Raw genomic sequence first — 25,809 nt, forward strand, 5'->3', positions numbered from 1 at the left:
GAGCAGGACCGCGCCGTCCGCGCCCTGGTGCGCTCCGTGACCGGCGTGCCAGAGGAGGAGCTGGGCGGAGAGCGCTTCCAGGCGGCGCTCAATTTTGCCTGGTCCAACTTCAGGTCAGCGGGAGCATGGAGGGTCCCGGTGCCTGCCGCGGGGGTGTGGGACGGGGCCGCGTCCCGCCGCGCCCTCCGTGCGCCGTGTCCGGGGAAGCGCCGGGGGCCGTGTACGAGTCTGTGCCACAGGGTCAGTGACTGCTACTCCGTCACGTTTGAATCTTGGTGCTTTTGGGGTTTTCTCCTGCTCAGTAAAAAGGTGCTTTTCAGCGTGTTCATTTAGCCGCCCGAAACTTTGTTGGAGGGAGATACATTATGGTCGTGTGTAAAGAGCAAGTGAGAAGGACTCTGCCAAATTGAGATAAACCTTCTGGCCAAGAATGCTGTGCTGCTTGTGTGAAAGGTTATCAGTCTGCAGGATGAGAACGTGTTTGGTGTCATTTGGGCTTGTCAGAAACATGGTCTTTATTAATTTGTAATATATCGTATCTGTAGGCCTTTAATTCTATTATACTGCCACCTAAAATGCCCTTACTCAAGTTTTACACGCATTTTTCAGTTATCACAGTTATTGTTCCAGTGTATTCTGCCTGCTTGAGTTGGACTCGATGATCCTTGTGGGTCCTTTCCAACTCAGGATATTCTGTGAAAGCTGTGAAACTCTTAGGTGAGGTATTTCCAATTACCCGTACTGTCACTAACTGCTGCCTCTGAAATCTTCTGCAGAAGTTGATAGAGCTAGTGCTCCATATTAAAAAAAAAAAAAAAAAATCAATGCTGCTTTGCATTTTCATGCTGATTAAATACATTTTTGGGGGAGCAGTAGCATAACTGCATTGCATCTGTGTGAATCCTAACTACTCAAATAAAGACTCAAATAAAATTATTTTAATATGCAAATCTCAACCTCAGTTTTGGTCACCCATTGCTTGTGTAGCTGTGTGCTCTTTTGGATCGCGGAATTGTTGGGATTTTGTTTGGTTTTTTTCACATGTCAGGAAAACAGAGGGGATGATGCAGAGTAAACAAGAAACTTTTGGCAGGGAGGTTTGGGAAAGAGGAAGGGTGTTTTCATACCAGGATTGTTGCCCAAGGAATGTGCATGGAACATCAGCCCGAGACTATCTAGTATTAAATTTGCAAACAGTGAGACCTTATGTTGTAGCAGAAACTCTTTAGTTTCAAGTTTGTGGAACTTGTGATTTGTATTGTTAGATTTGATGATATTTCTGTGCTGTAGTTCTTGGATCCATCTATTTATTTTCATGCAGCACTGTAGTCCTCTTCTATTCATGATGTTCCCAACTTGCCTAAAAAAATTGATTTTTTTTTTGAATTTGTGTTAGTCATTAATTAAAGCTTTAAGTAATAGACTAAAGAATTTTCACTAATAACTTCCCTGCAGCTTAATTTTTCTTTTCAGTACAGATTCTTGGATTGATTTTTTATTGTCTTTTCAGTGTGATCTAAATCTTCCAGTTCTTGTACTTACCACTATTTTGAATAAATTATTTCCTATGTAAGCTAATGGGCTATAATAAATTAGATAAGTTGTATTTTCTTAAACCGAAATGCCTATTTAGACATAGACCTATGCAGTCAGTGCTATATTTGATCGTGCTCTTATTCCTAATCCTTATACACAGCTGAAGTCAGACCAATGTGTCTGTAGTTAGCAAAGTTGGTTTTTTTTTTTCTTTTCTTTAATATCGGCCTGTCTTCATTCTCTGGTGCTATTTACTAAAAATCCTTGCTACCTGCCTTACAGTTTCACTTTATAGTTCATTACTTTGGCACTGAGGTGATTTCATACTGTCTTTTGAATTTCAGTCTATTAAGCTTAACTGTTGCTCCTGATTCAGACTCAGCAGTTTTCATTTCTGTCTGTGGTCATGAAAATTTTACCACTTTCTGTCACCTGTTGCTGAAAACATTAATTTGGTTTTGAGGGCCTGCTTATAGAGTGTATTGACCTTGTGCTCAGTGTTGTCACATCTTATTCCCTGTTTTCTAATCTCTGTATCTGAAGAACCTATTCATAGCCTAATTTAGTCTCCAAAGTCCATCTTACCTTTCACGAGTTCTTGTTTTGTCCCTATACATATAGATAGACCTTTGTTGGTATATCTGTCTTTATTTTTGATTAAGCTCTCTTTTCTCTTAGACACTCTCTCCTATCCTTTATAAAAAGGAGCTTCTTTTGGGTTTAGAGGCCTTCCCATGTGGGTGTTTGTTTTGCCTGTGCCTGTGAAGCAGGTCCCGGATAATTTTGTGCATTTGACACCAGTGCCTTTGACAGCACAGTTCTTGATCTCCTTGCTCTAGCTGACTTAGCAGACAGCATACTTTAATTGCTTAGTTTGCTGGTTCAGTAGTAATTTTCCATTCAGCTTAGAGTGCTGGTTAGATGTAACCTGCATTCAATTTTTCTGTCTTTCAGGCCAATTATATTTAATCCTTCTTGACCTAAGAGACAAATTGAATTTTGTTGATGCTTAATGCTGTTGCTGAATTAAATGTGCATTATTAAACTAGTAATGTTGTCCTCATATATGTAAATCAGCTTTATTTTCTTCCTTAGTTAAGGTTCCTTTTAAACATATTCTAATGCAGATTTCTTATGCAGATTTCACCGCTTTCTTGATGTGAACAGCCATAAAGTAGAGAGAACAATAGAAGGGTAAGTTTTATGTCTAGATATTAATAATGCATTGGTTATAGATACATATTTTTAAAAAGCATTCTTGATACTATTTATGTTATTAGAATACATGAAAAATTGGTAATTCATTCTGACCTTGGAAAAGCTGCAAGCTGGAAAAGGCTAACAGAAAAATTTCTGAACTTGCCACTCCCAAGTACTGAAGAAACAAAGGTATGTATGTTTTTTCCATCCCTTTTGCATTTACACTGACAGTGGGGGCTTCAATTGTAATGTTGTGTTGGAAATTTCAGGTGACTTAGTAGTAAGCTTTGGAATTGCTGTTCAGGTCATGTGTTTCCAGAAATGAAAATGCATTTATTGTCTTCTCAGGGTTTCAGCACATGGAGTTTCATGACTTAAAGTACACTATCTCAGTGCAGAGCGCGTGTTGTAGGGTCAGCATTGTACAAATGTTGTAGCTAGAGTCTAGGTGAATCTAGATTCCTGTCTGTTCTAAAACAACAATGAACTGAGCATTTCTTATTCTTTGCATATTTTTTTTTACCTTAAGTAATCTATCTGGATGGTTTGGTTTTAGGGTTTCCAGCTAGAATGCTCCTGTTCTGTAGCTTCCTTATTGAGACTATGGGTGTGTTTCACCATTGATACATTTTGTATCAAATCAGTTTAGGATACGGAATGGATGAATATGGCAACAGTTGTCTCACTTAGGTTTTTTCCAGTGTGGCAATGTAATAATGAATTGGATCTTCAAAAGTTCCTGCTGTTGGGAGATTTAAGCTTGTGTTTTAAGAGATGGTGCTCCATATAATGGTGTTCTTTAATAGAGCTGTATGTTCTGAGTTGCAGTCTGACTTCACGTCTCGTTGAACTGACATTTGCCTTTCTTTACATATTCTAGGTTCCTTTTAATCTGTGGGGAAAACCCAGGAGCGCTTAATAGCTTACAAATATCTTCAGTTACTATACTGTAGTCTCTTAGTTTTTTGAAAATGTACCTTTAGTAGCACTTGTTTTGAGACTCGAATGATACTAAAACCAACCAAAACAAACACCCAAGCAAGCGCTTAATACTTGAATGTTGCAAGTGTCCTAAGATTTTAATTTCCTTTTCTTTTTAAAAATGCAACTGGGGTGTGGCTGGAAGTAGATTAATCTCATATTTGGGAAGTTAAATGGCATTTAGTTCTTAGCGGTGACACATAACTGGGAAGATTAAATATTTATCAGTTTATAAATATTAAATATTTATCAGTTTATATGACTGGTAAGTGAAACACCAGCTCACACATGTGATTCTGTCAATGACTTACTGGTTTTCTTTGACAAACTCTGGTAAAATCAGTAATGTTCAGTAGGAACATGTTATAATCCTTGTATAGCTGGTGAGTATCATGCTGCTTTATCAGAAATTTGAGTTATTTTTTTCTAAAATGCAAGAGGAACTAATTCCGAAACAGCTATGTAAGTATGTTTATGAATGTATGAAAGTGTATAAGGATTTAGATAGCAGAATCTCCATGAGTCTAGATGTGAAATGGTTGGCTGAAGATCTTTGTAAAGTTACAATGAGGCCAAAGAAAAACCTTTTTATAGTAAGAAATGGCTGTACATTGGTAAACAGATTTTAGGGAATAGACAATAATACAAATCTCTGGACCATACCAGTGCTGGCACAGTATTCTTACCTGATTGAAGGCCTCTGTTTCATGACTGCAATATTGGAGTTAAAGATTCATCCTCAACTATTTTTGTAGATTTTCAGATGTGAGAAGATAATGTGAACATGATATTAAAATGTAGTGATTTTAGCTAACTATTTTAGCCTCTGTTTGAAATAACTGGCCATGTGAAAAGGGAACCCAAGACTTGGTTTCCTTCAGGCCCACTACCTGTGTCCTTCTAGTTGGTCCACATTTATGTGGCTGTCCATTATCTCTTGTCCTGAGGTGACTTCTTACTTTCACAGTACTTGGATCTTTTCCATGTTCTCTGATTATCAGCTCAGTAAGAGACAGCATATGCTGTGGCTGCTTTTGAAGGATTTGTATATTGATTGGCTAATTAATAGGCAGAAGAAAATGGATAGCATTCAATATCATGTTGCAGATGTTATTTTTGTAATTCAGGGCTGGGGAATGGGAACTAATGGGGAGTATTCCTGCAGATAATAGGCTGACTTTGTTACTAAGCAAAATCTTCTAGACCACTTACAGACTTGCTTTTTTTCTAATGTGTTTTAAAGACGGATACACACTATTCCATACTGTCTCTTCTGTTGTGTTTGTCTGATTCTCCATCCAACACCACCTATGTGGAAAAACCAAGAGTCAAAGAAGTGGGTAAGTTTCCAAGATTTTTGTATGGCTCATGAAAGATATAATCCGCAGTGCAATCTGATAAGAAGGACATTTTTCCTCTTCATTTTATTATCTCTTTCACATTGCTTTCTTGGTTCTTTTTATAATTTATACATTTAAAATAGCTTGCAAGTCTTTCCTACCCCCGTTTATGTTGCATCACCTAATTAAGTTTTCCAGCCAACCTTGGGAACTCTCTTTGACTTGTACCGCTATCACAAATGAATGTTCTCTACCTGTTTAGCAGTGCTTACATGCTCAAAGACAGACAGTGGATTTCTGTCCTGAGTCTCTGTCTTGCACCTCAATATTAGATCTCTTGAAACAGTTTTGGTGATGTAAATTCCTATGTTTCCTACATAATCAAGGAAAGGGAGATATATTGGAAGGTTTCCAGAGGGAGATCCCAGCTGCCTGCTTTCTAAAGTAGGACTTTTTCACTCAGTGCCTGAAAATGAGGCTTGTGCTTAAGTTTGAGTGGATACCATCCCCCATTTGTTTACAGTGTTGTATCATAGACTGAAAGAAGAATATTTCAGACTAACCTAAAGAAAATCTTGCATCTTAAGATTCCTTTTTGAATGATCTCTGCACATTCCCTCGGCGGTGTTTTGAATGCACTTTCAGCCCATTCCAGGAATGTGAATATGAAGAGGTTATCTCAAACAACACTAATTACAGTTGAGTAAGCTTCACGTTTAAGATATCATATGTTGTAAGTGTGATTGTTACTTTAAAAGTATCGCACATCACATCATGATATGTGGTGTCTTTTTTGGAGAGTAAGACAGTTCTTGGTTTATGTTGTTTACACTCTGGGATCCTTGTGCATACATAAACAATACATTTAGAATGTTTCCATTGAGCTAAATGGGACTTCAGAGTCACAATAAGTAGTGTGTCTCATTCTTGCATGTTTTTCCAGGATTAAAGTGTAGGGTAGTGTAACATAATATGGACAAATGTGCTGATGGCACACTGTGTTGCATATTTTGAGTGTATAAACAATAAAGTTGAGAATTAATAAGGGATATACATGGTTGATACGTCACAATGTACGTCATGTTGAAAGTGCATAACCTTGCTAACTGAACAGTGGTGTAACCTTAAGTGGAAGGGAATGTCTTTTGTTTTAGCTATAGAGTATCAAGATAATTTTAACTTTTTAAGTGTTTTTAGAGGAAAAGAAAGTCAGAGTTATGTGATACTTAATATTTGTATATTTACACTTCTCTTAGAAAAGGAAGAAGAATTTGATTGGGGAAAGTATTTGATGGAAGGAGAGGAAATTTTCTTTGGCCCAGGCGTAGATACACCAGTAAGTGATTTTTTAAGGTAAAAACCCCAACTGTATAAACTGTTTTGAAGTGTGCTAGAGACCTGATTGAGTTTTCGTAGTTTGTATGCTCTGCATGTTGATTCTTGCAGGATTCTCCAATGCTCTGCTGAATACGGTGAAATAACACACAGCCTCAAGCAGAATAACAGTAATAGAAATACTTTTGTTTTTCACAATGTTTTGACTTAGTCTTGCAATTAAACTGTCTGCTTCTGCTGACCCCTGCTTCCACCTAATCAGAACTTGCCGCCATTCTGTGATCTTTTCCAGATCTCTCATTTGCCTGGTTATTAATGTTGTGTATAACTTAAATCATTCTCTGTTAGACAGTGATGTTAGTCCTAGTGTCCTGAATTTACTTAATAATGTTAGAAAGAAGTGAATAGTTAATGTTTGGCTTGAATAGGAGCTGAATATAGATCTGTCTGCTATGTTGTTCTGAAATGTCCTGGGGTTTGTTGCCCTTCATAGGATTGGTCTGGAGAAAGTGAAGAGGAAGAGGACACTCAGCCCTTGAGCAGGGAGGACTCGGGTATTCAAGTAGACAGGACACCTTTAGAAGACCAAGATCCAAATAAGAAGATAGTACCTAATGCTTCCTGGAAAGGTTAGAATGAGCTGTATTTCTTCTGCTATACATACTAAAATTTAGCAAGGTAATGCAGCTTTTTAAATTATTCTTTGGTGAGGTATTGTTTTACAGATCTGTAATTGTAGTATCAGATGCACATTACTGTTCGTTACTGATGGGGTGGGTTTTATTTTTTTTTCCAGTAAAGAAATAATATGGAAAGTTTGATCTGATTTCTGTTACTGCTAATGGAGAAGAATTCTGTTCATTCCTGTGGAAATTTACATGGATATTCCAATATAGAAATGAAAACTTACACAGTAAATGCAGCATGTAGTTGTATGGATATAATGTAAATTTTTATTAAGTATGAGAATGCTGAAACAAGACTTAGTTTCCAACAGAAATAGTTGGCGCAGTTCTGGGTATGAAATGTTTCTGAAAAACATAGCTTTATGTAGTGAAAACATTAGTGGCTTTCTCTTGAATAGATTCAGGGAGTATTAATGTAGCTGTATTCTTTTTCATAAAATACTGTAGGGTACAGTTTACCTGGTACATGAAAAGTGCACAGTATATATTATATGAGTAGTAGCTATCTAACTGGGATTAGGTAAAGTTCTCTTGACAATCCCATTTAAGAAAAAAACATTGTAGGTAATTTACTAAATGTCTAGTAAAAAGGAATGTAGTGATAAAGTTGATGGCATTTGGCAGTTTATTTTTTAAGTCAGCTTGTTTTTGGGTATAGTATTTGAGAATTGCCTGAGACAGAAGCACATTTTTTGAGAAAAAATTGGAAACCATGTAAATCTCCAAGCTTACAGAATCATAGTATATCCTGAGCTGGAAGAGACCAACAAGGATTATCAAAGTCCAGCTCCTGGTCCTTCACAGCACCATCCCCAAGAGTCACACCATGTGCCTGAGAGTGTTGTGCAAATATTCCTTGAACTCTGTCAGGCTGGTGCTGTGACCACTTCTCTGGGGAGCCTGTTCCCGTCCATGCACAACCATCCTCTGGGTGAAGAACCTTTTCCTAATATCCAAGCTAAACCTTCTCGGACACAGTTTCAGGCCATTCATTGGGCCCTGTCACTGTTCACCAGAGAGAAGAGATCAGTGCCTGCTCCTGTGCTTCCCCTTAGTGAGGAAGCTGTGGACTGTGGTGAGGTCTCCCCTCAGTGTTTTCTCCTCCAGGCTGAACAGACCAAGTGACCACAGCTCTTCCTTGTACAGCTTCCCCTCTAGGGCCACCACCGTCTTTGTAGCCCTCCTTTGGATGCTCTCTAATAGCTTTATAACTTTCTTACATTGTGGCATCCAGAACTGCTCACAGTACCCAGGTTGAGGCCTCACCAGTGGTGAGCAGAGCTTATTTTTTAGGACTTTTGCAACATTTGGGAAATGGGGTGTTTTTGTGTAAATTAATTTGTGCACAGTGGTATCAAATTCCCAGTGCAGTAAAGTGTAAATGGTTGTAAAGGGTAATTCATTTGAAAAGATCTGTGATTTTGCAGCTGAGTGAACAGACTCATAATAACTTCTTCCTGTGTTTTATAAACATTTCCTGCAAAAATTAAAACACCTTGCTAACTGTCACATGTTTTCACAGTCGGTGAGCCTGATGCCCGCAGCTGGCTGGAGCAGCACGTAGTTCCTCAGTACTGGACAGGAAGAGCTCCTCGCTTTTCACATAGTTTGCACTTGCATTCCAACCTGGCTGCAGTCTGGTAAGAAAACAATATCACTTACATATTCCTTCCTGGCATACAATGCTAAATATTGACTTTTTTAAGCGTCTTTACTGTTGGAAGCATAAAGATAGTATAATTATTACAATTCACTTAAAAACAGAATTAAAGGGCTACAAGTTAATAAGATAAATGAATGAGCTGCTTCTTCTATTAGTAGATTCTTATCCTTTTAATTTTTATTAAATTTCTCATGTCCGAGAGGTTTCATTTTTCAAAGAAGCAAATCTTACTGTTAAATTTTGTGTGGCTTCACCCTTATGAAGGTCTCTTGAGGACCTAGTATAGGTCGGTTGTAAGTGGTCCTGGAAGTGAGGAGTCCCCTAATGTTTAACTTTTTAAAATGTTTTTGGTGCCTCCTTTACAAAGTTAGTCTTAAACATAGATTTTGTGTGGGGAAGGAACATAAAACAGTATATTGCCATGATCTGCCATGGCCTTGGAAAGAAAATGAGAATTAAAAATAAAAAGAAGTAATTTTTTCCTGTCCCAAATTTTGATGTATCAGTAATGAAGTTCATTAGATTTGCCCTTGGTTTTCTTAATTTAATGAATTTCTTAATCACGGAGTTATTTTAGTATAAGGTGGTTGTCTGGCCAGTTATGACACAATTTGCAATGAATATTAGAAAATGGGTAACATGAATAGAGCAATGCTGCTTCTGCTGCAGTGTTGTTAGGAGATGTATGTTTTATATATATGTATGATATATAACTATTACTTAATTTGGACTTTTTGATTTTGAGTGTGATTGCTTAACTTTTGCCACTGATGATATTAATGCGTAAAAATACTAAAAATGTAAATAATCATTCTATACTTTGCTAAAATATGAAAAGATACTGAGGAAGGTTTACAAAGAATTGCATAGGACAGTAGCATGAGAAAAACTTCTTAGGTGGCTATGACAGTTTCCACTTCTTAAGCAAACTTCTGAGCTAAAGAGTGAATTTTTTTACATGGGTTAGAGAAATTGATATTTTATGTTTTAGCTTAGTATTTTTCCCAGAAAGTAATGATAAGTTTTCACAGCACTAAATGAAAAATAACTGAAAAATTACCCCCCCCCAGCCCCCCCCCAAAAATAGTGGAAATTCAGGACTTCATGAATTTGCTACTTAATTTCTTGTCTTGCTGTGTGAGACTAGATGATATTTGAATGTTTTCTACAGTATCTTGCTTAACAATATGAAAACAAACTGTGCTTTTGTTTATATACTTAAAATGTCCCCATGAGCATTAAATCTACTCAGATATGAGCAGAACAAAACTGAACCTAAAGATTATTGCTTCATTCTTACTTTCAGGTGATTTAGCTGTTATTTCAGCCATTAAATTGTTTTCTTTTCCTTTCTTTCTAAGGGACCACCATTTGTACACCAGTGATCCTTTGTACGTGCCAGAGGAGAGAACACTGGTCACGGAAAATCAGGTTATACGGGAAACACTTTGGTAAGAGCAGCATCACAAAGCTTGCATTTTAACTTCTAGTATTTCTCTCAAGGAAATGAGAGATCTATCTTTGAAGATGTCTGAAGAAGGAATTATTACTGAGCTTTTAATTTACACTGTTTCTGACAATAAAGATGCTGCATTTCTTTGTTAAACATTCACATTTGAGGCACTGGAACAGGTTGCCCAGAGAAGTTATGGATGCCCCATCCCTGGCAGTGTTCAAGACTAGGCTGGATGGAGCTCTGAGCAACCTGCTCTGGTGAGAGGGGGGTCACTTCATAGCCCGAAGGTTGGAACTAGATGATCTTTAAGGTCCCTTCCATTCTGTGACTCGTGAAGAAGAAAGTAGCTTACTACTCTTTTTTGCATTGATTATTCAAGTCTAATTGTTAAAAAGGAACCATTTTGTTCTTATCTTGTCCCTATAGATTTTTAAAACAGTGTCCAGTTTTAGAAAATAGGCTGAGTCATCCTATAGCTGGAATTACCTCAAGTGGAAAGAAACTTTAGGAAATATTTACTTCATGCTGATATTCAATTGTTCCTGTTCTAGCAACAACTTACAGTACCAATAGCATCGTACTTGATCTGTGGTCTCCTGTTACTCAAAGAAAATAAACTTTTAGGCAAGGGAGACCTAGTTCTTTTATTAATTATATATAATTATAAGTCCATTAAGGGGGAAAATTACTCTTTTTGTTTCTTTTCAAGGCTACTTTCAGGAGTGAAAAAGCTTTTTATATTTCAGCTGAATGATGGAAAAGTGACTGTGCGGAATGATATTATTGTAACTCATTTAACCCATGTAAGTTGTTTCTGCATCTCAGATGAATGTATCTCATTAGAAAGATGTAATTTGTGGGAATAGGAAATTAAACTGCTTGTGGAAAAATCATATTTCTACAATTGTGCTTTGTCTAAATAAGAGCATCTGGCTTAATAAAACTGAATGGGTTGTTGCTGTATCTGAGAATGTGATGAAGCAATAGCAATTGCAGAACTTTATAATATTTTAATTCATGAAAATAATATTGTAATTAAATTTGTAGGCATTATGAAATACAATTTTTATTATATGGTTTTAAAAGTTTGGTGGTTTTGTTTTGTTTTTTTTTTAGAATTGCCTGAGATCTGTATTGGAGCAGATAGCAGCATATGGTCAAGTTGTATTTAGACTCCAGAAGTTTATTGATGAAGTGATGGGACACAGTCCAGAAAGCATAATGCATGGAACAGTTTCCACTCCGAAGAAGACTACTGAAGCTCCGTTCAGAACCTACCAAGCTTTTATGTGGGCTTTGTATAAATATTTCATTAGCTTTAAAGAAGAACTTACTGAAATTGAAAAATGCATCATCAACAAAGGTACAGTGCAAGGGAAGTTCTGCAAGAGGGGGACACACAAGTAATTAACACTGACAAAATTTGCTCTTCCATTGGATGTTATTTTATGCATCTTGGTTTTTTTTTTTTAATTTCCAGATAAAACAGTCACACTTTCAATAGTAATAGATAAGTTGTCTCCCCGACTGGCACAGCTGAAGGTACTTCACAAGGTTTTCAGCACAGGAGTAGCGGAAGTGCCACCTGACACTAGAAATGTTGTACGAGCATCTCATCTGCTTAATACCCTCTACAAAGCTATTCTTGAATATGACAGTGTTGGAGAGGCATCTGAGCAAACGGTAGGGAAAATAATGCCCTTCCTTAACAGAACAGCACACTAGAAGATTTAGTAACTAATGGATTACTGTTTTTCGACATGAATTCACTTAACCTGGACAAAAAAGGTTTATAAGAGGGTCAGGAGCAGTGTTTATTGAGGACCAAGGGAAAGGGCTGTGAAAAATCAGAGGCCAGAAAGCTGTTTTGAAAGAGGGAATTTTGGAATAGCTTTCCCTCCTATTTCTATGACTGAATAATTCAGTTAATGCTGAAATGTGAGGGTTTGGATTTTTACAGTAACTTGATTATATTATTGAAAATATAGTTGATGTCTTTATGTCCTTTTGTTTTCCTGATTTCTATGTTACGAAACCACAGAGCGTTTTATTACTATCCCTTACTGTTTCAGAGATGTTAGAGTGAAAAAATGCTGTTTGGATCTGTGATGACAAGAGTAACAAGGAGAAGCATGAACAATACAGGCTTCCATTAAAAAAAAAAAAAGCTGTAATTTTTAAATTAACATTTTATCTTTAAAATCTTTCAGTGTAGTTATCTATGTGTTACAAACTGTGGTTGCACAATTAAGAGATTAGACTTTACCTATTGCTTTCAATGCTTGGTATAAAAACATTCAGCCAGTTTTTTTTCTTTTTTCCCTTAAATTCAGGTATCCCTTTTGTTCTCCCTCTGGGTTGAAACTGTGAGGCCATACTTACAGACAGTGGATGAGTGGATAGTCCATGGTAATTTGTTTGATCCTGCAAAGGAGTTTATTATTCAGAGGTAGGGATGCTTCGTACTAGACCCACCTAATGCTGTGCAAGTAAACCTGTTGTAGAATCTAGGGTAAAGGGTAATAGTAAAAGTAGGTTTTCACATTTGTTATTTTGCTTAAGAAGGGATTTCTTAATCATACTTCCCTAACTTGTCTAAAACTTCCCATTAGGGAAATTACATAGATATGGATCTCTACCACATTGTTCTAGAGTAGAAATCACTTATTTTGGTTTTTTTCCATCTATAGTAAATAATGAGCAGACTGACTCTGAGTGTACTGACTTTTTTAAAAAGAATTAACCATTTTTCAAACCCAAGACATTTGCAAAAATTACAAAATTTACTTTTAAATTCTTCTACTAATCTCTAGTTGTTATGACTCAAATGCTATTTAGAATTAAAATACTCATTGCTTCTGACTTGTAGTAAAGTTAATATGTTGTCTTGAATTATATGCGTATACCCTAAACATTATTTGAGCTGTTAAGTTTTGTTCTGTTGCTATGCTACATTTTGTTGGTCCCTTTTTTTGACAGCTTGGAGAGGAAAGTGAATATAGAAATTAAAGTTCTGGCTTGTAATTACAAATCCATTTTCCCCTATCTGCCAAACTTACTTGAACCTCTGTCTGTTAACACCTGTCGAGGTGAGCATGAAGTAAGACAACAGCCCTAGTAGTACTATTGTAATAAATCTTTAGTAGCAGAGATCCTTAGCATCCTTATTATGTCGTCTTTTTGTGGTTCTATAGTTGCATTTTCAGTGCTACCAACAGGGCCGATCTCAACTTTTATTTATAGTTACGCTTCATTTTAATTACCTAATTTTAATTATCTAATTTAGATTTTTCCATCTGACTTCAAAGACCAAACTGTGTATCTGATATAAACAACAAAAAAATCCAAAGTGAACTACAAATTGAGTTTTACCTACTCTAGAATTTTTCAGCTTTCCTAGTAGTAGTTACTTCAGTTTGGGGTTTTAAATAACTCTGCAAGTCAGTCACTCATCATTTTGACACTAAGGATGCATGCCACAGTGAATAGTTAACGTCCTGGACAAATTTAATTATAATTTCTGTATTTGATTTGCTGTTGGGGTTTATTTGGTTGTACAATTGTTTTATCTCCTGTGAGCTGATTGTTTATCCTTTTCAGAGTGTCTAGATAGTTTGCAAATATGGATGAGCTAATTTTATACAGTTTTGAAAGTGCTTCATGACTGTTCTAAGAGAAAGGCAAAGCATAGAACAAAGAGGATATGATATGTATCCTCTAGTAATGAAGTTTCCTTTTGAAAAGGAAAATACTCAACAGCTTTTTATTTCTTCACAGAAACAAAAACGTTCCCGTTAATCACAGAGATTTTTGGTATGCTACCTACACGTTATATAGTGTGTCAGAAAAAACAGAGAATGAAGAGAAGATGAGTGATAATGCCAGTGCCAGTTCTGGCAGTGATCAGGCCCCTTCAAGCAGACAGCACACAATGGTTTCTTTTCTGAAACCTGTGCTAAAGCAAATTATCATGGCTGGAAAATCCATGCAGCTGTTGAAGAATCTTCAGTGCAAAGATGGTTCTCCACAGCAGGCTGCGTCAAGAGGTGAGATGTCAGTTTGTACACCATCATGCCTTAGGCTATCTAACAGTATGGGTGTATTTCTGGTAATGGGCTTCCCCTGGCTTTAGAATAATATAACACTGTTGAATACCAGTATCATGGTTGGTAACTCCAGGTCTGATGGAAAACACTCTTCCAATGCAAACAAGTGAAAAGAGTGAAGTGAATAATGTTGAGTGTTCCATGTTCTTTTTATTGCTTTAAATTTTTCTTAAACTTCTTTTTATGTGCTTACAAAGCCATTTTTTTTGTTACGAGACAAAACCAGCATGTATGTTCTAATAGTAAAACTGGTGGTTTTTTATAAGTAATTGTTTTCCATTACTCAGTGGTTGAGTAATCTAAGATAGCATGCGGAATTTTTTTTTTTAAAGCTTACTCTTAAGTAGATGAAAGATGTTTGGATATCTAGGATATTCATCTTGAGTGATTGTAAAACATGATACAACATTGTAACTGATGTTTGGTTTGGTTGGTTCGTTCTGTTTTGGTTTGGGGGGTTTTTTTGTTTGTTTCTTTTTTTGAAGGAAACAAAATAAATTTTTTCATTTTGCTGCTGCTTCATGTTTAAAGTAGAGATAGTTAAATTATTATGGAGGTTCACTTCAGTAAATACTGAAGGATTGTCAGATGCTAAAAATTAACTGCCTTTGCACCTGAAGTAGGAATTTCTTTAACAATCTCAGAAATATTTCATATTTCAGACACCCATTCTGCAATGCGTTTGAACATATGCCTGACCTTAGGCATTGGGCTAGTCCTATCATTTTAAATGTGTATTTGAGCGTATTTGGTTTTCTGAATAGTGGTTGAAATGCATTTTAAAAGTTAGCTAGTGAATGTTGGACTGTGGAGTTCTTTTAGTTCAGACCATGTTTCCTCCAATGTGTTGCCCAATTCAGATGCTGAACGGAAGAGTTTATATACACTGTTCTTGGAATCAGTGCAGTCTCGCCTGCGGCACGGGGAAGAGTCTGTTCCAGACATGATTACAGAACAGCAGGCCACAAAGCAGAGCCTGATAAAGATGCAGTCTATAGCAGAAAGACACTTGGAACTGGATGATGTCCATGACCCACTGCTGGCTATTAATTTTGCCAGGTAAATGAATGATCTTCCTGCAGTGTTGTTGAGAGCAATGCTCCGCCTGGTGACATTTGGTAGATCACATTTTCATTGCTGCTGCTGCTACTGAAAACCAGCAAGTTGGGAATAAAGAGGAGCACCAACAATCAGTGACAGAAGCTAAACGGACACTCCCCTTGTGCATGGTTAAAGAAAAACAATTAAAATCAGTGAAGAATGTGCTATTGCAATTGGTAGCATAGAGAACTGGAGTAGTCTTTATCATAACAGGCTTTTAGCAAGTAAGTGGTTTAATAGTGAATGCCATTGGAAAATTTGAACTTCTAAATGAGTTTTCTTGGTTTTTGTGCACAAAGTCCTTCATTTGCACCAAGTATATTCTAGAAGAATGCAGCCTCAGTCTTGCTGTGCTTACATCATTTAACTGTAAAAGTCTTCCAAAATTCATGTTAATTGCACAAAAATCCTTCATTCTTCGTAGTGAGGGGAATCCTGTAGAGTGTATAAATGTTTTGGAAACCAGCAGGAAAGACAAACTGAAAATCTTATTATGTGATTACAAATAAGAGAATAGCTATTTACGTTTTTACTAAATACTAATTGTGTATTTAAATATTTTAATGTCAATCCTAGGAGGAGCTTGTTTTAAAGAAATCATAGATAGGACTTTATTGTTCCCCTTGTTCATTGGGACTATTCTATTTTTCAAAATTGCTACATTAATTCAATATCTGGCTCATTCAGTCTGTCCAGGCAATAGTTGCTATGAGCTGGACTTCTTCTTAGAGTGGTTTCGACTGGCAACTAGCTTTTTACAAAATATTACAATAATTTGATGCTTTCTGTGTAAAAACCAATAAACTTTGCAAATGTAGACCACAGATACTCTCTTCCCATCATATAATATTATAGATAATATGTAGAGACTCCATAATTAAGATGCCTCAAACCAGTTCTCCATGTGGGGGGTGGTTTTGGGATTTTTGTTGTTTGCTATTTTGTGGTTTTTGGTTGAATTTTTACTTTGTGTCTTTGATTTTATGCTTCCTTCATGGGAAGCTCATCTGAGTGCTGTATGTGCACAATATAGTTCCAGAAGTTCCTATCAAAGTGTGTTTGTTTAGTAAGCTGTATAATATTTGAACTTGATGTTTTTCAGAAGTATGCCTTAAGCAGTTATGTGATTATAGAATGCTGTCCTTTGTGATACTCTTGTATCTGGTGATACACAAACAGAATGATGGATCACTGTATAGGCTAGATAAGTGCTCTACTTATGAATCAGCTTTTGTTATCCCTGCACCATATATTTCAGAGCAGAGGACCCAAATTTGATTAAAATCTTTGAAAGTATGATATTGTTTTATACATTATATGAATAATGAGCCTTCTTCCCTAAGTATCTTGTTTTATTTTGAAGATTGTATTTGGAACAGAGTGACTTTCATGAGAAGTTTACTGGTGGGGATGTCTGTGTGGATAGATCCTCAGAATCTGTGACCTGCCAGACTTTCGAACTGACACTGAGGTCTTGTCTTTATCCTCACATAGACAAGCAATACTTGGAATGTTGTGGTAATCTGATGCAAACTTTAAAGAAGGATTATAGGTAAGAAAGTAGATTTCTTTTTCCTTAACTTTGTTTTTTTATTACCAGTGGTATGTCATCATGTCATCATTAAAGAAGCAATTTTATTTTGTTTCTGGTCCAGTTTGGTAACCAGCAGTAAAGTCATTAAGGGGAAAAGGGTGCTCTAAAATGATAGTCTAGCTTAAAACAGCTAAGCTGCCATTTGTCATCAGTGGATGTTTGGTGGGGAAATTATTTCAAACAGTGTTTCTTAATAGTGTTGTAATTTTAAATTCATTTTAGGGAGAGGGACAGGATTTCTGAACTATGCTGTTTCTGAGAATTACCTAGCCTGTAGAATAGCTGAATACTAAGAGCACTTCCAGTGAAGTTAGTGGGCTGTTAAAGCTTACAGGGAAAAATGCCTTGGTTAAACAAAGGATTCACAGTAGACTTTGTTATGTTTGTATCCAGTATTGGGTTTTTGTTGTGAAGAGTTTTTAAGATTTTTGTTTCTGTAACAGTTGTGTTTTGCTTGTGTGATGTAAACAGTTTGTTCACTTGTATGATGAGACTGAGGAAATGTTGTATGTTTCTCCTGTTCAGGCTTGTAGAATACTTGCAGGCAATGAGAAATTTTTTCTTACTTGAAGCTGGAGATACCATGTATGACTTCTATACATCTATTTTTGACAAAATTAGAGAAAAGGAAGCTTGGCAGAATGTTGCTTTCTTAAATGTTCACCTACAAGAAGCAGTTGGACAACGCTATCCAGAGGACAGTGCAAGGTACAATGCTTTAGTTATGTTTCTTTCACGCTTAGCTGTATTTATATACTTAACTTGCGTAGCACAATACTAATTATTGTGTACTAATTAAAATAATGTGTTTTAATGAAGTTTTGAGCTGTTACCATCTTTTCTACCGAAGTCCTCCAGATTAAATCAGACAGTTAGTAGTTAGCAGTGAGAAATAGAAATTTGTGAAACTAACTACTCATTTAATACAGATTCTCACCAATTATATCACTTGTTTCCTTGCATAGGTTGTCAATATCGTTTGAAAGTGTTGATACAGCAAAGAAGAAACTCCCTGTCCACACCTTAGATGGTTTGACATTGAGCTACAAGGTAGTGAGTTAGTATGGCTGCAGTTCTTATTCTAGAACAGATTTGAAATGTTGTATTAAAGTGACTTGTATTTTCTATCTTGATTATCCTCTCCTCCTCTTAGGTTCCTTGGCCTGTGGATATAGTTATAAGCTTAGAATGCCAAAAAATTTACAATCAAGTTTTTCTGCTCTTACTGCAAATAAAGTGGGCCAAGTATAGTCTAGATGTTCTACGATTTGATGGTAAGATACCTCTTCAATGAAAGATACTCTGTAAACTCATTTTGTGGTCTAAGAATATAAATAGTCTTCTGCTTTCTGCAGTAAGTAATATAAACTAGTTAGAATTTTGATTCATTCTATAAAATAATAATCTCTGTTAGTGTCAATTTACATGTATTAAGCTGGGCATGTTTTTCACTTCTTTTCAGCCTCAGGATATCTCCGTTCATCCATTCCTTTTGTGTCTCTGATTCAAGTCTAGTTAGTTATATTGGAAACTTGTTTATTCTACAGACTTTGCTATTGAAAGAAAGTCTGTCTACCACACCCTAAGGTTTATGTATAGTCTTTTTATGAGTAATACCTTGCAGACAAGCTAAGAAAACAAGATGAAAAAAACACTATTTGAGATTGAAACAGTAAACTATTGGGGGATTATAGAAAGAGATTTTTTTAGTATTTCCTTCACCAAGTTAATGTTCACGTGCCACATAAAGTGGATATAGACTTCATGTCTTAGAAAAATAAGTTAGAAAGTTGGTGGGTTCATCTGTGTTTTGAATATCAGCTAAGTCATTATCTTTCTAAAAGTATGTGGTTTTTTACTGTTTAAACTTTATCGGTATGTCTTTTTGCTTAAGCCTTTCCCCAAAAAGAGCAACAGTCTTGCCTTTTTTTTTTTTTTTTTTTTTTTAAGAACTAGTCTCTGCTGCAGAAAACTCACAAGTTAAGGAAGGAACTTCATTAGAACAAGGAATACTTCCTGTATTTGGACCACAGAAAGAAAGTATAAAACAACAAATACATCGCATGTTCCTCTTAAGAGTGAAACTTATGCATTTTGTCAACAGCCTGCACAACTACATCATGACTAGGGTTTGTCTTATTTCACAATTTCATTTATATTAGGAGCTTGTAACTGGAGATGCAGTATTAATTTTCCTTTAAAACCTAAAAAAAGCCCCAAAACAAGCAAAATGTAAATATAATGTCTTTTCTGCACGTGTTTCAGTTTCAACTTGGCTGTTTTAAATCAGTAATTCCAAAAATGCTTTAGAAGTTCTACATGCATGTGATTGATCTTTGGATAACACTGATTCTTTTGCCTTTTGTTTCTCCCAGTGCTAGATGACTTAAGCACAATAATGTAAAAAGAGGTTTTTGTAAACTGTTACTTATTATGCTTTTAAAAGTATTACAACAGATACTTCAATGGTTCTGCTCAAAAATCTCTAGTACACAGTGTATACATGACTTCTCAAATACAAAGGCAATTCCTGTAGGTACATATCTGCTCTATTATAGCCTTTTTTTGCTTTTAATAAAATTAGTATATGCTCCAGTTCAGCCTCTCCGGGGATAGTCTCTGTGCTCTTGTGTAGTGGCAGTGTATCTGTTTATGTGAGGAATGTTCCTGTGTAGTTATAAGAAGAGCTTGAAATTTTTGCTATTGATGGTAATTTGGAGGCTAGTCCTTAAATTTGAGAGGGAAGAGTGAATGAATCATATAATTTCAGGCTCCTAAAAATATATATTGGGAGAGGGTCATAATCACTTGTGTGCGGCATTTAATTTAATAACTTTGGTCTTTTTAAGATTCTTCACAGTACAGGCTTGGAGTTTCAGCATCAGGTAGAAGAAGCCAAAGATTTAGATCAATTGATAAAGATTCATTACAGATATCTATCTACAATTCATGATCGCTGCTTACTGAGAGAAAAGGTGAGTAAAAAATTAGTATATTTGGTATTTTGAGTTATTAGGACAAGAAAGTAGTTTTGTACTAATTATGCTGTTTTGCAGCATACATACTAGGCAATATATAGGTAGTCTTGAGGAAGTGGTAGCTTTTCACACTGAGATCCAGTTTCCCTTGCTGTTCTCAGCTCAGTTCTTTCAAGGAGAGAGGATAAAATTAAATTCTTTATGTCAGGTATTACATGACTCATTTGTTTCTAAAAGATGGGAGGTTTTGAACAAACTGAGGCTTGTTAACGTAAGGAATATTATACACAGTGGTGTGGCAGGAAATGGAGGTACATGGATACCTTTCTAACCTTTTATCCCACATACTGTCTGTGCAAAGTCTGCATTCAAGTAGTCAGCTGGGAAATGAACTGGAGAACAAATACAAACATCTTCAGTTTGGAAGAATCACATTGTGCTTAGGAGATTGTTAAGCATAATAATTCCCATTATTACACTGCAGTACAAAGGTCTCACATGCAATGTAATCTGACCTGTAAAAACAATGAATTTCTGACTTACTCCTTGTGTTTTAATTATTTTAGGTGAGCTTTGTGAAGGAAGCTATAATGAAAGTGTTAAATTTAGTACTGATGTTTGCAGACCGTTGGCAAGCTGGTTTGGGGGCTTGGAAGTAAGTACACATACCTAAAATTCTACATGGTTATAATTTTGCAGCTCTGAGTATGATTTTGTGCCCAGAACTGCACAGAACACTCCAGGTGAGGCTGCACCAATGCTGAATACAGTGGGACAGTCACCTCCTTCGTCCATCTGGCTGTGCTCTGATGCACGCCAGGATGGGGTTTGCTCGCTGCTCACTCCTGTTGAGTTCCTCTTGACCAGCACGCCCAGATCCCTTTTTTGCAGCCATTCCTTTCCCCATTTATACTTTTGTTTGTGCAACCTGCAGCTTGAAGGATGAATGATAGTGGGCAAGTCTCCAAGGCTTTGTCAAACACTCAGAAGTTGATGTATGGTCCTGAAGCCAGCTGGTGTGGACTGGCTTACTTCATATTTTTCAGGACTAATTTTCTTTGGCCCAGATGCTACCTAAAACTTGGATCCCACTCTCCTGCAACATTAGGAAGTTGATATTTTTGGAGTGTTTTTCTCATTCTGAGTGTCAGAAATAATTTGTGAATGCTGTTGATAAAGACTGAAACTCATTGCATGTGGTTGCATGCTCTTGCATGTGTCAGGAAAAAGTCATAGCTGGTGTCAGCTGTATCTTCTTGGGAGAGGGGAAAAAAGGAAAGGAGTCACTGTTGTGAACTGTGTCTTCTCCCTTGACTGGTGAGTGCTAGCTGACAGAGTCCAAAGTGGAATTCAAGAGATGCAAAAAATGTGGAAGACGTAAAGCAGTATGGGTGTCTCTGTTTTACTGGCAGTGTAGGTCCCCAAGGACCTCTAAAGCAGTAAGGACCAGGAAAGGCTCTCTTGCAAAAAACATATGTAGGAATGATAGGTGTCAGTTGGAACCACGCAGCTCCTCCAAGTGACTGCAGAGATTTCTAAAATGATGAGGAAGTTATTAATGCCCCTTTGATGCTCAGATGCTCCTGTCAAAATTGCCTTTGTTTTTTAGAAGTAGCGTATGCAGGCATAACTGAACTATTGTAAGTTCAAGACAGAATTCTAAGTAAAGAGTACTTTTGTCATTTACTGTGAAATTTCTGTCATATTTTGAAGATAACATAGGGGCTGGTCTGTTAAGCATTCCTCTGTTAAACTGTTTTGTAGGATGGAATCCATAGAGAAGATGGAATCTGATTTTAAAAACTGTCACATGTTTCTTGTAACTGTTCTCAACAAAGCTGTCTGTCGAGGTTCTTTTCCCCATTGTAAGTACATGAGGCTTTTCACATACCTGCACTTAGAAAAGTTTGCTAGGAATGTGTTTATGTTTTAATCTGTTCTAATGTTTGTTGGCACATTTTAAATAATCTCATTTTGTGAGTTGTTCACAGAGGGATATGGAGACTTACTTCTTAGTAAGTTAAAGTCATTATTTTTTTTAGAGTATTTGTGCCAAGCTTTTCCATGACAGCTGTCTTCAGTTTATCTGTTTACTTGATGAGGGGAAGCTGTGTAGCCAAGCAAGTGACAAGCAGTTTTCTAAACTAATGAAACTGAGTTCTGGGGGCATAGAAGAGCATTCTTTTTGTTGGTATTGGGAATGACAGCTGTGATACATCTTGAGCAGATAAGATGTTAATATTATGGTGCTGCAGCTGCAACTGCACTGAGCTCTTAGCTCTGCCCATCTCTTGGCAGTTACTTCCGTGGTAGTAGAAACAGCAGAGGATGACGTGTCTATGCTTCTCCTTACAACCTGTATGAGCTTAAATTGTTAATCAGTGCCACTTTGTGTTAGGGGGGCAACTCCTCAGTGAGGTTGTGGGGCATCAAGGTTAGTTGGGATGCAGATATGTGTTCTTACAGGTTTCTACGCCATCTGTAGATGTGCCTAGGGAACATGACTTAGTGGTGGACTTGGTAGTCTTAGGTTAATGGTTGGACTTGATTATTTTAAAGGGCTTTTCCAACCTAAATGAGTCTGTGCCTAAAAAATAGGCAATATCTGACACCACGGCTGCTCACATCTACAAGAGCTTATCTGCAGAACCATCCATGAGAATGGCTTGCTGTATATAAACCTCCACAACCTTTTCTTTTGTGTACAACAGTATTTCAAACAAAGGAGCTAATTTCTTACCAGTTCTTACAACATGAAATAATTAATGGGTAGCTGATTATGAATATGGTGAAATATTACCTAAGCTGTCAGAGACTTAAAAAATGTCTTACTCTCTGAAGTCCCAAAGTATTACAATTTAAAAAATAAAATGGTATCTTCCTTTTAAAGGACAGACTTGAATATTGCAATAAATGTTTGCAGACTGCTGCAAATGTAAATATTAACTATGTTTTTATGGTTTGTTTCACAGTGGAATCTTTAGCTTTGTCACTGATGGCTGGCATGGAACAAAGTTAACACCTACATCCAATGAATTAATGAAGAACTGATAGGAGGATTTATGTTGAAATTTCTGTGTTAAAGAACCATAAGCATTTTGCACTCCACTTTAAAATGTATATAGCTAAATGATGCCGATGGTTTGGAGCTGTGTAAAATATTTTAAAATGTAAATAATGTACAGGTATTTAAGTGTGTTGGTTGTGGCAGTGTGTGTATATGCTTCAACATCAAAAAACGTGTATAGTGTAAAATTCATTCCATGTAAACAATCTTACTTGAAAATACATTAAATGTATTTCATGCTGAAAAAAGGGGTTTTTTTCCTTTAATTATGAGTAATTGATGGTTTACTTTTTCCATTAATTTTTCAGCTGTGAGTAGGTCACAGGGCAGTGTGGAGTGGTGTGACTCAAGTCTTGGTGTTTAGAAGGTTGGTTGAATTAATTTTTGGCCTTTTTTCCCTTTGAAAAAAGTCTAAGAAGCATTCATCTTCTTTGCTTAGTGGTTCTTAAGAAATCTTTAAGAAGACTGTTACAAGAACCTGATGTAAAAAATACAAGATGAATTTATCAAAATGGATTATAGCAGAACATAAAATACCAGTATTTTTTATGTTAAGTGTTCAAATGCTTACTAATTTTAGTGGTAACTCTAGTCAGTTCAAGTAGGATTAAAATGACAGTGTGTAATATATTAGTTTTAACGATTGGATTGTTGAGATGTTTCAAAGGTGGTCAGATATGAATAGACCTTTATCCTTCTTCTAAGGCTTTTGCAAGCAAACTTTTACATCTTATAGCTGATATCTTGTAAAGCAGTAGACTGTGATACAGAAGGGTACATTTCTGGGGAACTTGTTCTGCACAAGATGACTTGCCCTGTCTCTTCCCCATTAAAGTTTCTCTGGAATTCTGGCATCAGTACACCTGCATTAAAAAAAGATAAAATCAATCATAGCTACTTGCCTAATGATTTTTTTGAATAAATAAAAGATTTGATAATTAGAATTTCACTGTTGTGTGTGTGTCTGCTGAAATTCAGTCAGTTAACTTAAAGTTTGAGTGCTGTTTCTTTAAGGTAAATGAAGTCTATAACTACCAACTGAGACTGTGTGGCTCATTATAAAACTATTTTTTTCAGCTGTAAACTAATAATTACTTTATATGAAAGTGAACATTTGTGTTTGTGTTTGAACAGGAGATCTCGAGGTTCTTCCAAGTTATAGCTATTAAAGAAATGTTTTGAGGAAAAGAAATTAATTTTTTTAAGTATATCACTGAGAAGGTTTCTGCTGGCCTGTAATATGTTCTTTTTTGTTTGACTGAGTGGAGGTTTTGCTTTAGAGAACAGTATGTTTGTATTGTCCTTTGCTACAACATGACACACTTTTCCAAGTGGATGTTTTTTGTGGTAGGTGGTCACCTATTAACAAAAGTAATTGGTACTTCTAGTTCACCATGACTGGTTCTCATTTAAGATTCCAGTTTGTTTATTGCTAGCAGAGACAGTGTGTTGTTTAGTAACCACTTCTTACTCAGAGTAAAATTGAATAGCATACTAAGAATTTCAAAGGACATACTTGTACTTGGAAGTTCAGCACTTCTATGCACTGGCTCATTACTTTTTGAGTATGTCTTGTACTCTGTGCTTTTGGACGATCTAATGTGGTTGCTTTATTTCTGCTTCCTATACAGTCATTACCTTCAGTGAAATTCCTGCTTTTCATAGCCTTACTTTGGATAATATTAGCTAGATATGGGAGGAAAAAAACCCCTTCAATCTTTCATGTTGTTGAAACAATAATTCCTAGTAAATCCCTTTGCTGATTTTACTTATTTTATGTGAAAGACCCTGTGCAATTGAAAGATTTAGCTGTTTCACCCAATTTCCTGTTTAGGAATTAACATTGCATTCTGAGAGACTTCTGTGCACGTTGTAGATGAGTGATGCCTGCATGCCGTTTATTCAGCCAGCTTCCAAGAGGTGCTCATCTGTCATCACAAAAGCACAGTGGAAAGTCTGGCTCTGGCAACATTTACTGATTCTAGTCACGGACATCCTCCATGTTTAACTTTCTGTGTGTCAGTAGTACTTGGCTGACAAATTCCCTTCAATGAGTCCATCTTATGGCATTCCTTTTTATTCAGAGCCACAGAAAAAAAAACAAGTCCTGTGTTTTAGTGTGCATGCCCTGTGATGCCACCAGGACCTTTCCATCAGTCCCCTGGCACTTGTTAAAATGGTTATTTACCTCTTTGGAGAAAAAAATGGTTTTATGTGAGATTAGGGGTATTTTAGCTATTTACTCAGATTTCCTTGTAACATTTTCTGTTTTCTTTACAGAGCAGTGTTGTTCAGGATTCTGTCCTGAATCCATTCCTTCTGGACATTTTTTGACCTTGTTTTCAAATTCCTGTTTTTGTCAGTTATTTCTGAATTGATTTGAATCTTAACTTTTGGATACTTTTCCTCTTTGTTAGAGGAGACACAACATTTGAATCTGCTTTACTTGCTCTTCTGGAATTTCAAGTAAGCCATTTTGGAGATGTTAGGAAAGGTGTAATGTTTTCCATGTGTGTATAGGTTTAAAGGACTTCTGTCATAGTCTATGGTTTTGTAAATTGTTACATTTAGCTAAAGGAAATCATAAAATACCCAGCAAAACATGTAGAAACAAAACTTTCTAAGCTTTTAAGGAGGTATATAAAATTCTTTGGAAAAGAACACACTCTGTTACTGGATGCTGTCACAATTTCATTTCTACCTTTACTTGTTCTCATTAACTTCTGGTGCAGTCCTAGTAAAGTTGCAGCATACGCCCTTATCTGA

The 25,809-nt window shown here is 36.3% G+C and overlaps 1 protein-coding gene across 1 annotated transcript in view; it reads left to right on the plus strand.

Annotated features, from left to right (window-relative positions):
- The window catches only part of TUBGCP5 (tubulin gamma complex associated protein 5), a 26,172-nt gene extending 363 nt beyond the window's left edge, over nt 1-25,809 (plus strand). The window contains exons 2-25 of the mRNA XM_017728510.1: nt 7-113; nt 2,677-2,730; nt 2,817-2,925; nt 4,961-5,057; nt 5,645-5,755; nt 6,314-6,393; nt 6,886-7,021; nt 8,601-8,718; nt 10,103-10,192; nt 10,907-11,000; nt 11,314-11,560; nt 11,678-11,880; nt 12,531-12,646; nt 13,975-14,243; nt 15,164-15,362; nt 16,768-16,956; nt 17,524-17,706; nt 17,964-18,048; nt 18,152-18,272; nt 18,949-19,127; nt 19,848-19,973; nt 20,543-20,631; nt 21,741-21,841; nt 22,949-25,809. Of these exons, the coding sequence (XP_017583999.1) occupies nt 7-113; nt 2,677-2,730; nt 2,817-2,925; nt 4,961-5,057; nt 5,645-5,755; nt 6,314-6,393; nt 6,886-7,021; nt 8,601-8,718; nt 10,103-10,192; nt 10,907-11,000; nt 11,314-11,560; nt 11,678-11,880; nt 12,531-12,646; nt 13,975-14,243; nt 15,164-15,362; nt 16,768-16,956; nt 17,524-17,706; nt 17,964-18,048; nt 18,152-18,272; nt 18,949-19,127; nt 19,848-19,973; nt 20,543-20,631; nt 21,741-21,841; nt 22,949-22,995 (3,150 nt within the window). The 3' untranslated portion in view covers nt 22,996-25,809. The remainder of the gene's footprint in view (nt 1-6; nt 114-2,676; nt 2,731-2,816; nt 2,926-4,960; nt 5,058-5,644; nt 5,756-6,313; nt 6,394-6,885; nt 7,022-8,600; nt 8,719-10,102; nt 10,193-10,906; nt 11,001-11,313; nt 11,561-11,677; nt 11,881-12,530; nt 12,647-13,974; nt 14,244-15,163; nt 15,363-16,767; nt 16,957-17,523; nt 17,707-17,963; nt 18,049-18,151; nt 18,273-18,948; nt 19,128-19,847; nt 19,974-20,542; nt 20,632-21,740; nt 21,842-22,948) is intronic.

The sequence above is a fragment of the Corvus brachyrhynchos genome, unplaced genomic scaffold (assembly GCF_000691975.1).
Source record: "Corvus brachyrhynchos isolate BGI_N302 unplaced genomic scaffold, ASM69197v1 scaffold92, whole genome shotgun sequence".
Taxonomy (NCBI): Eukaryota; Metazoa; Chordata; class Aves; order Passeriformes; family Corvidae; genus Corvus; species Corvus brachyrhynchos.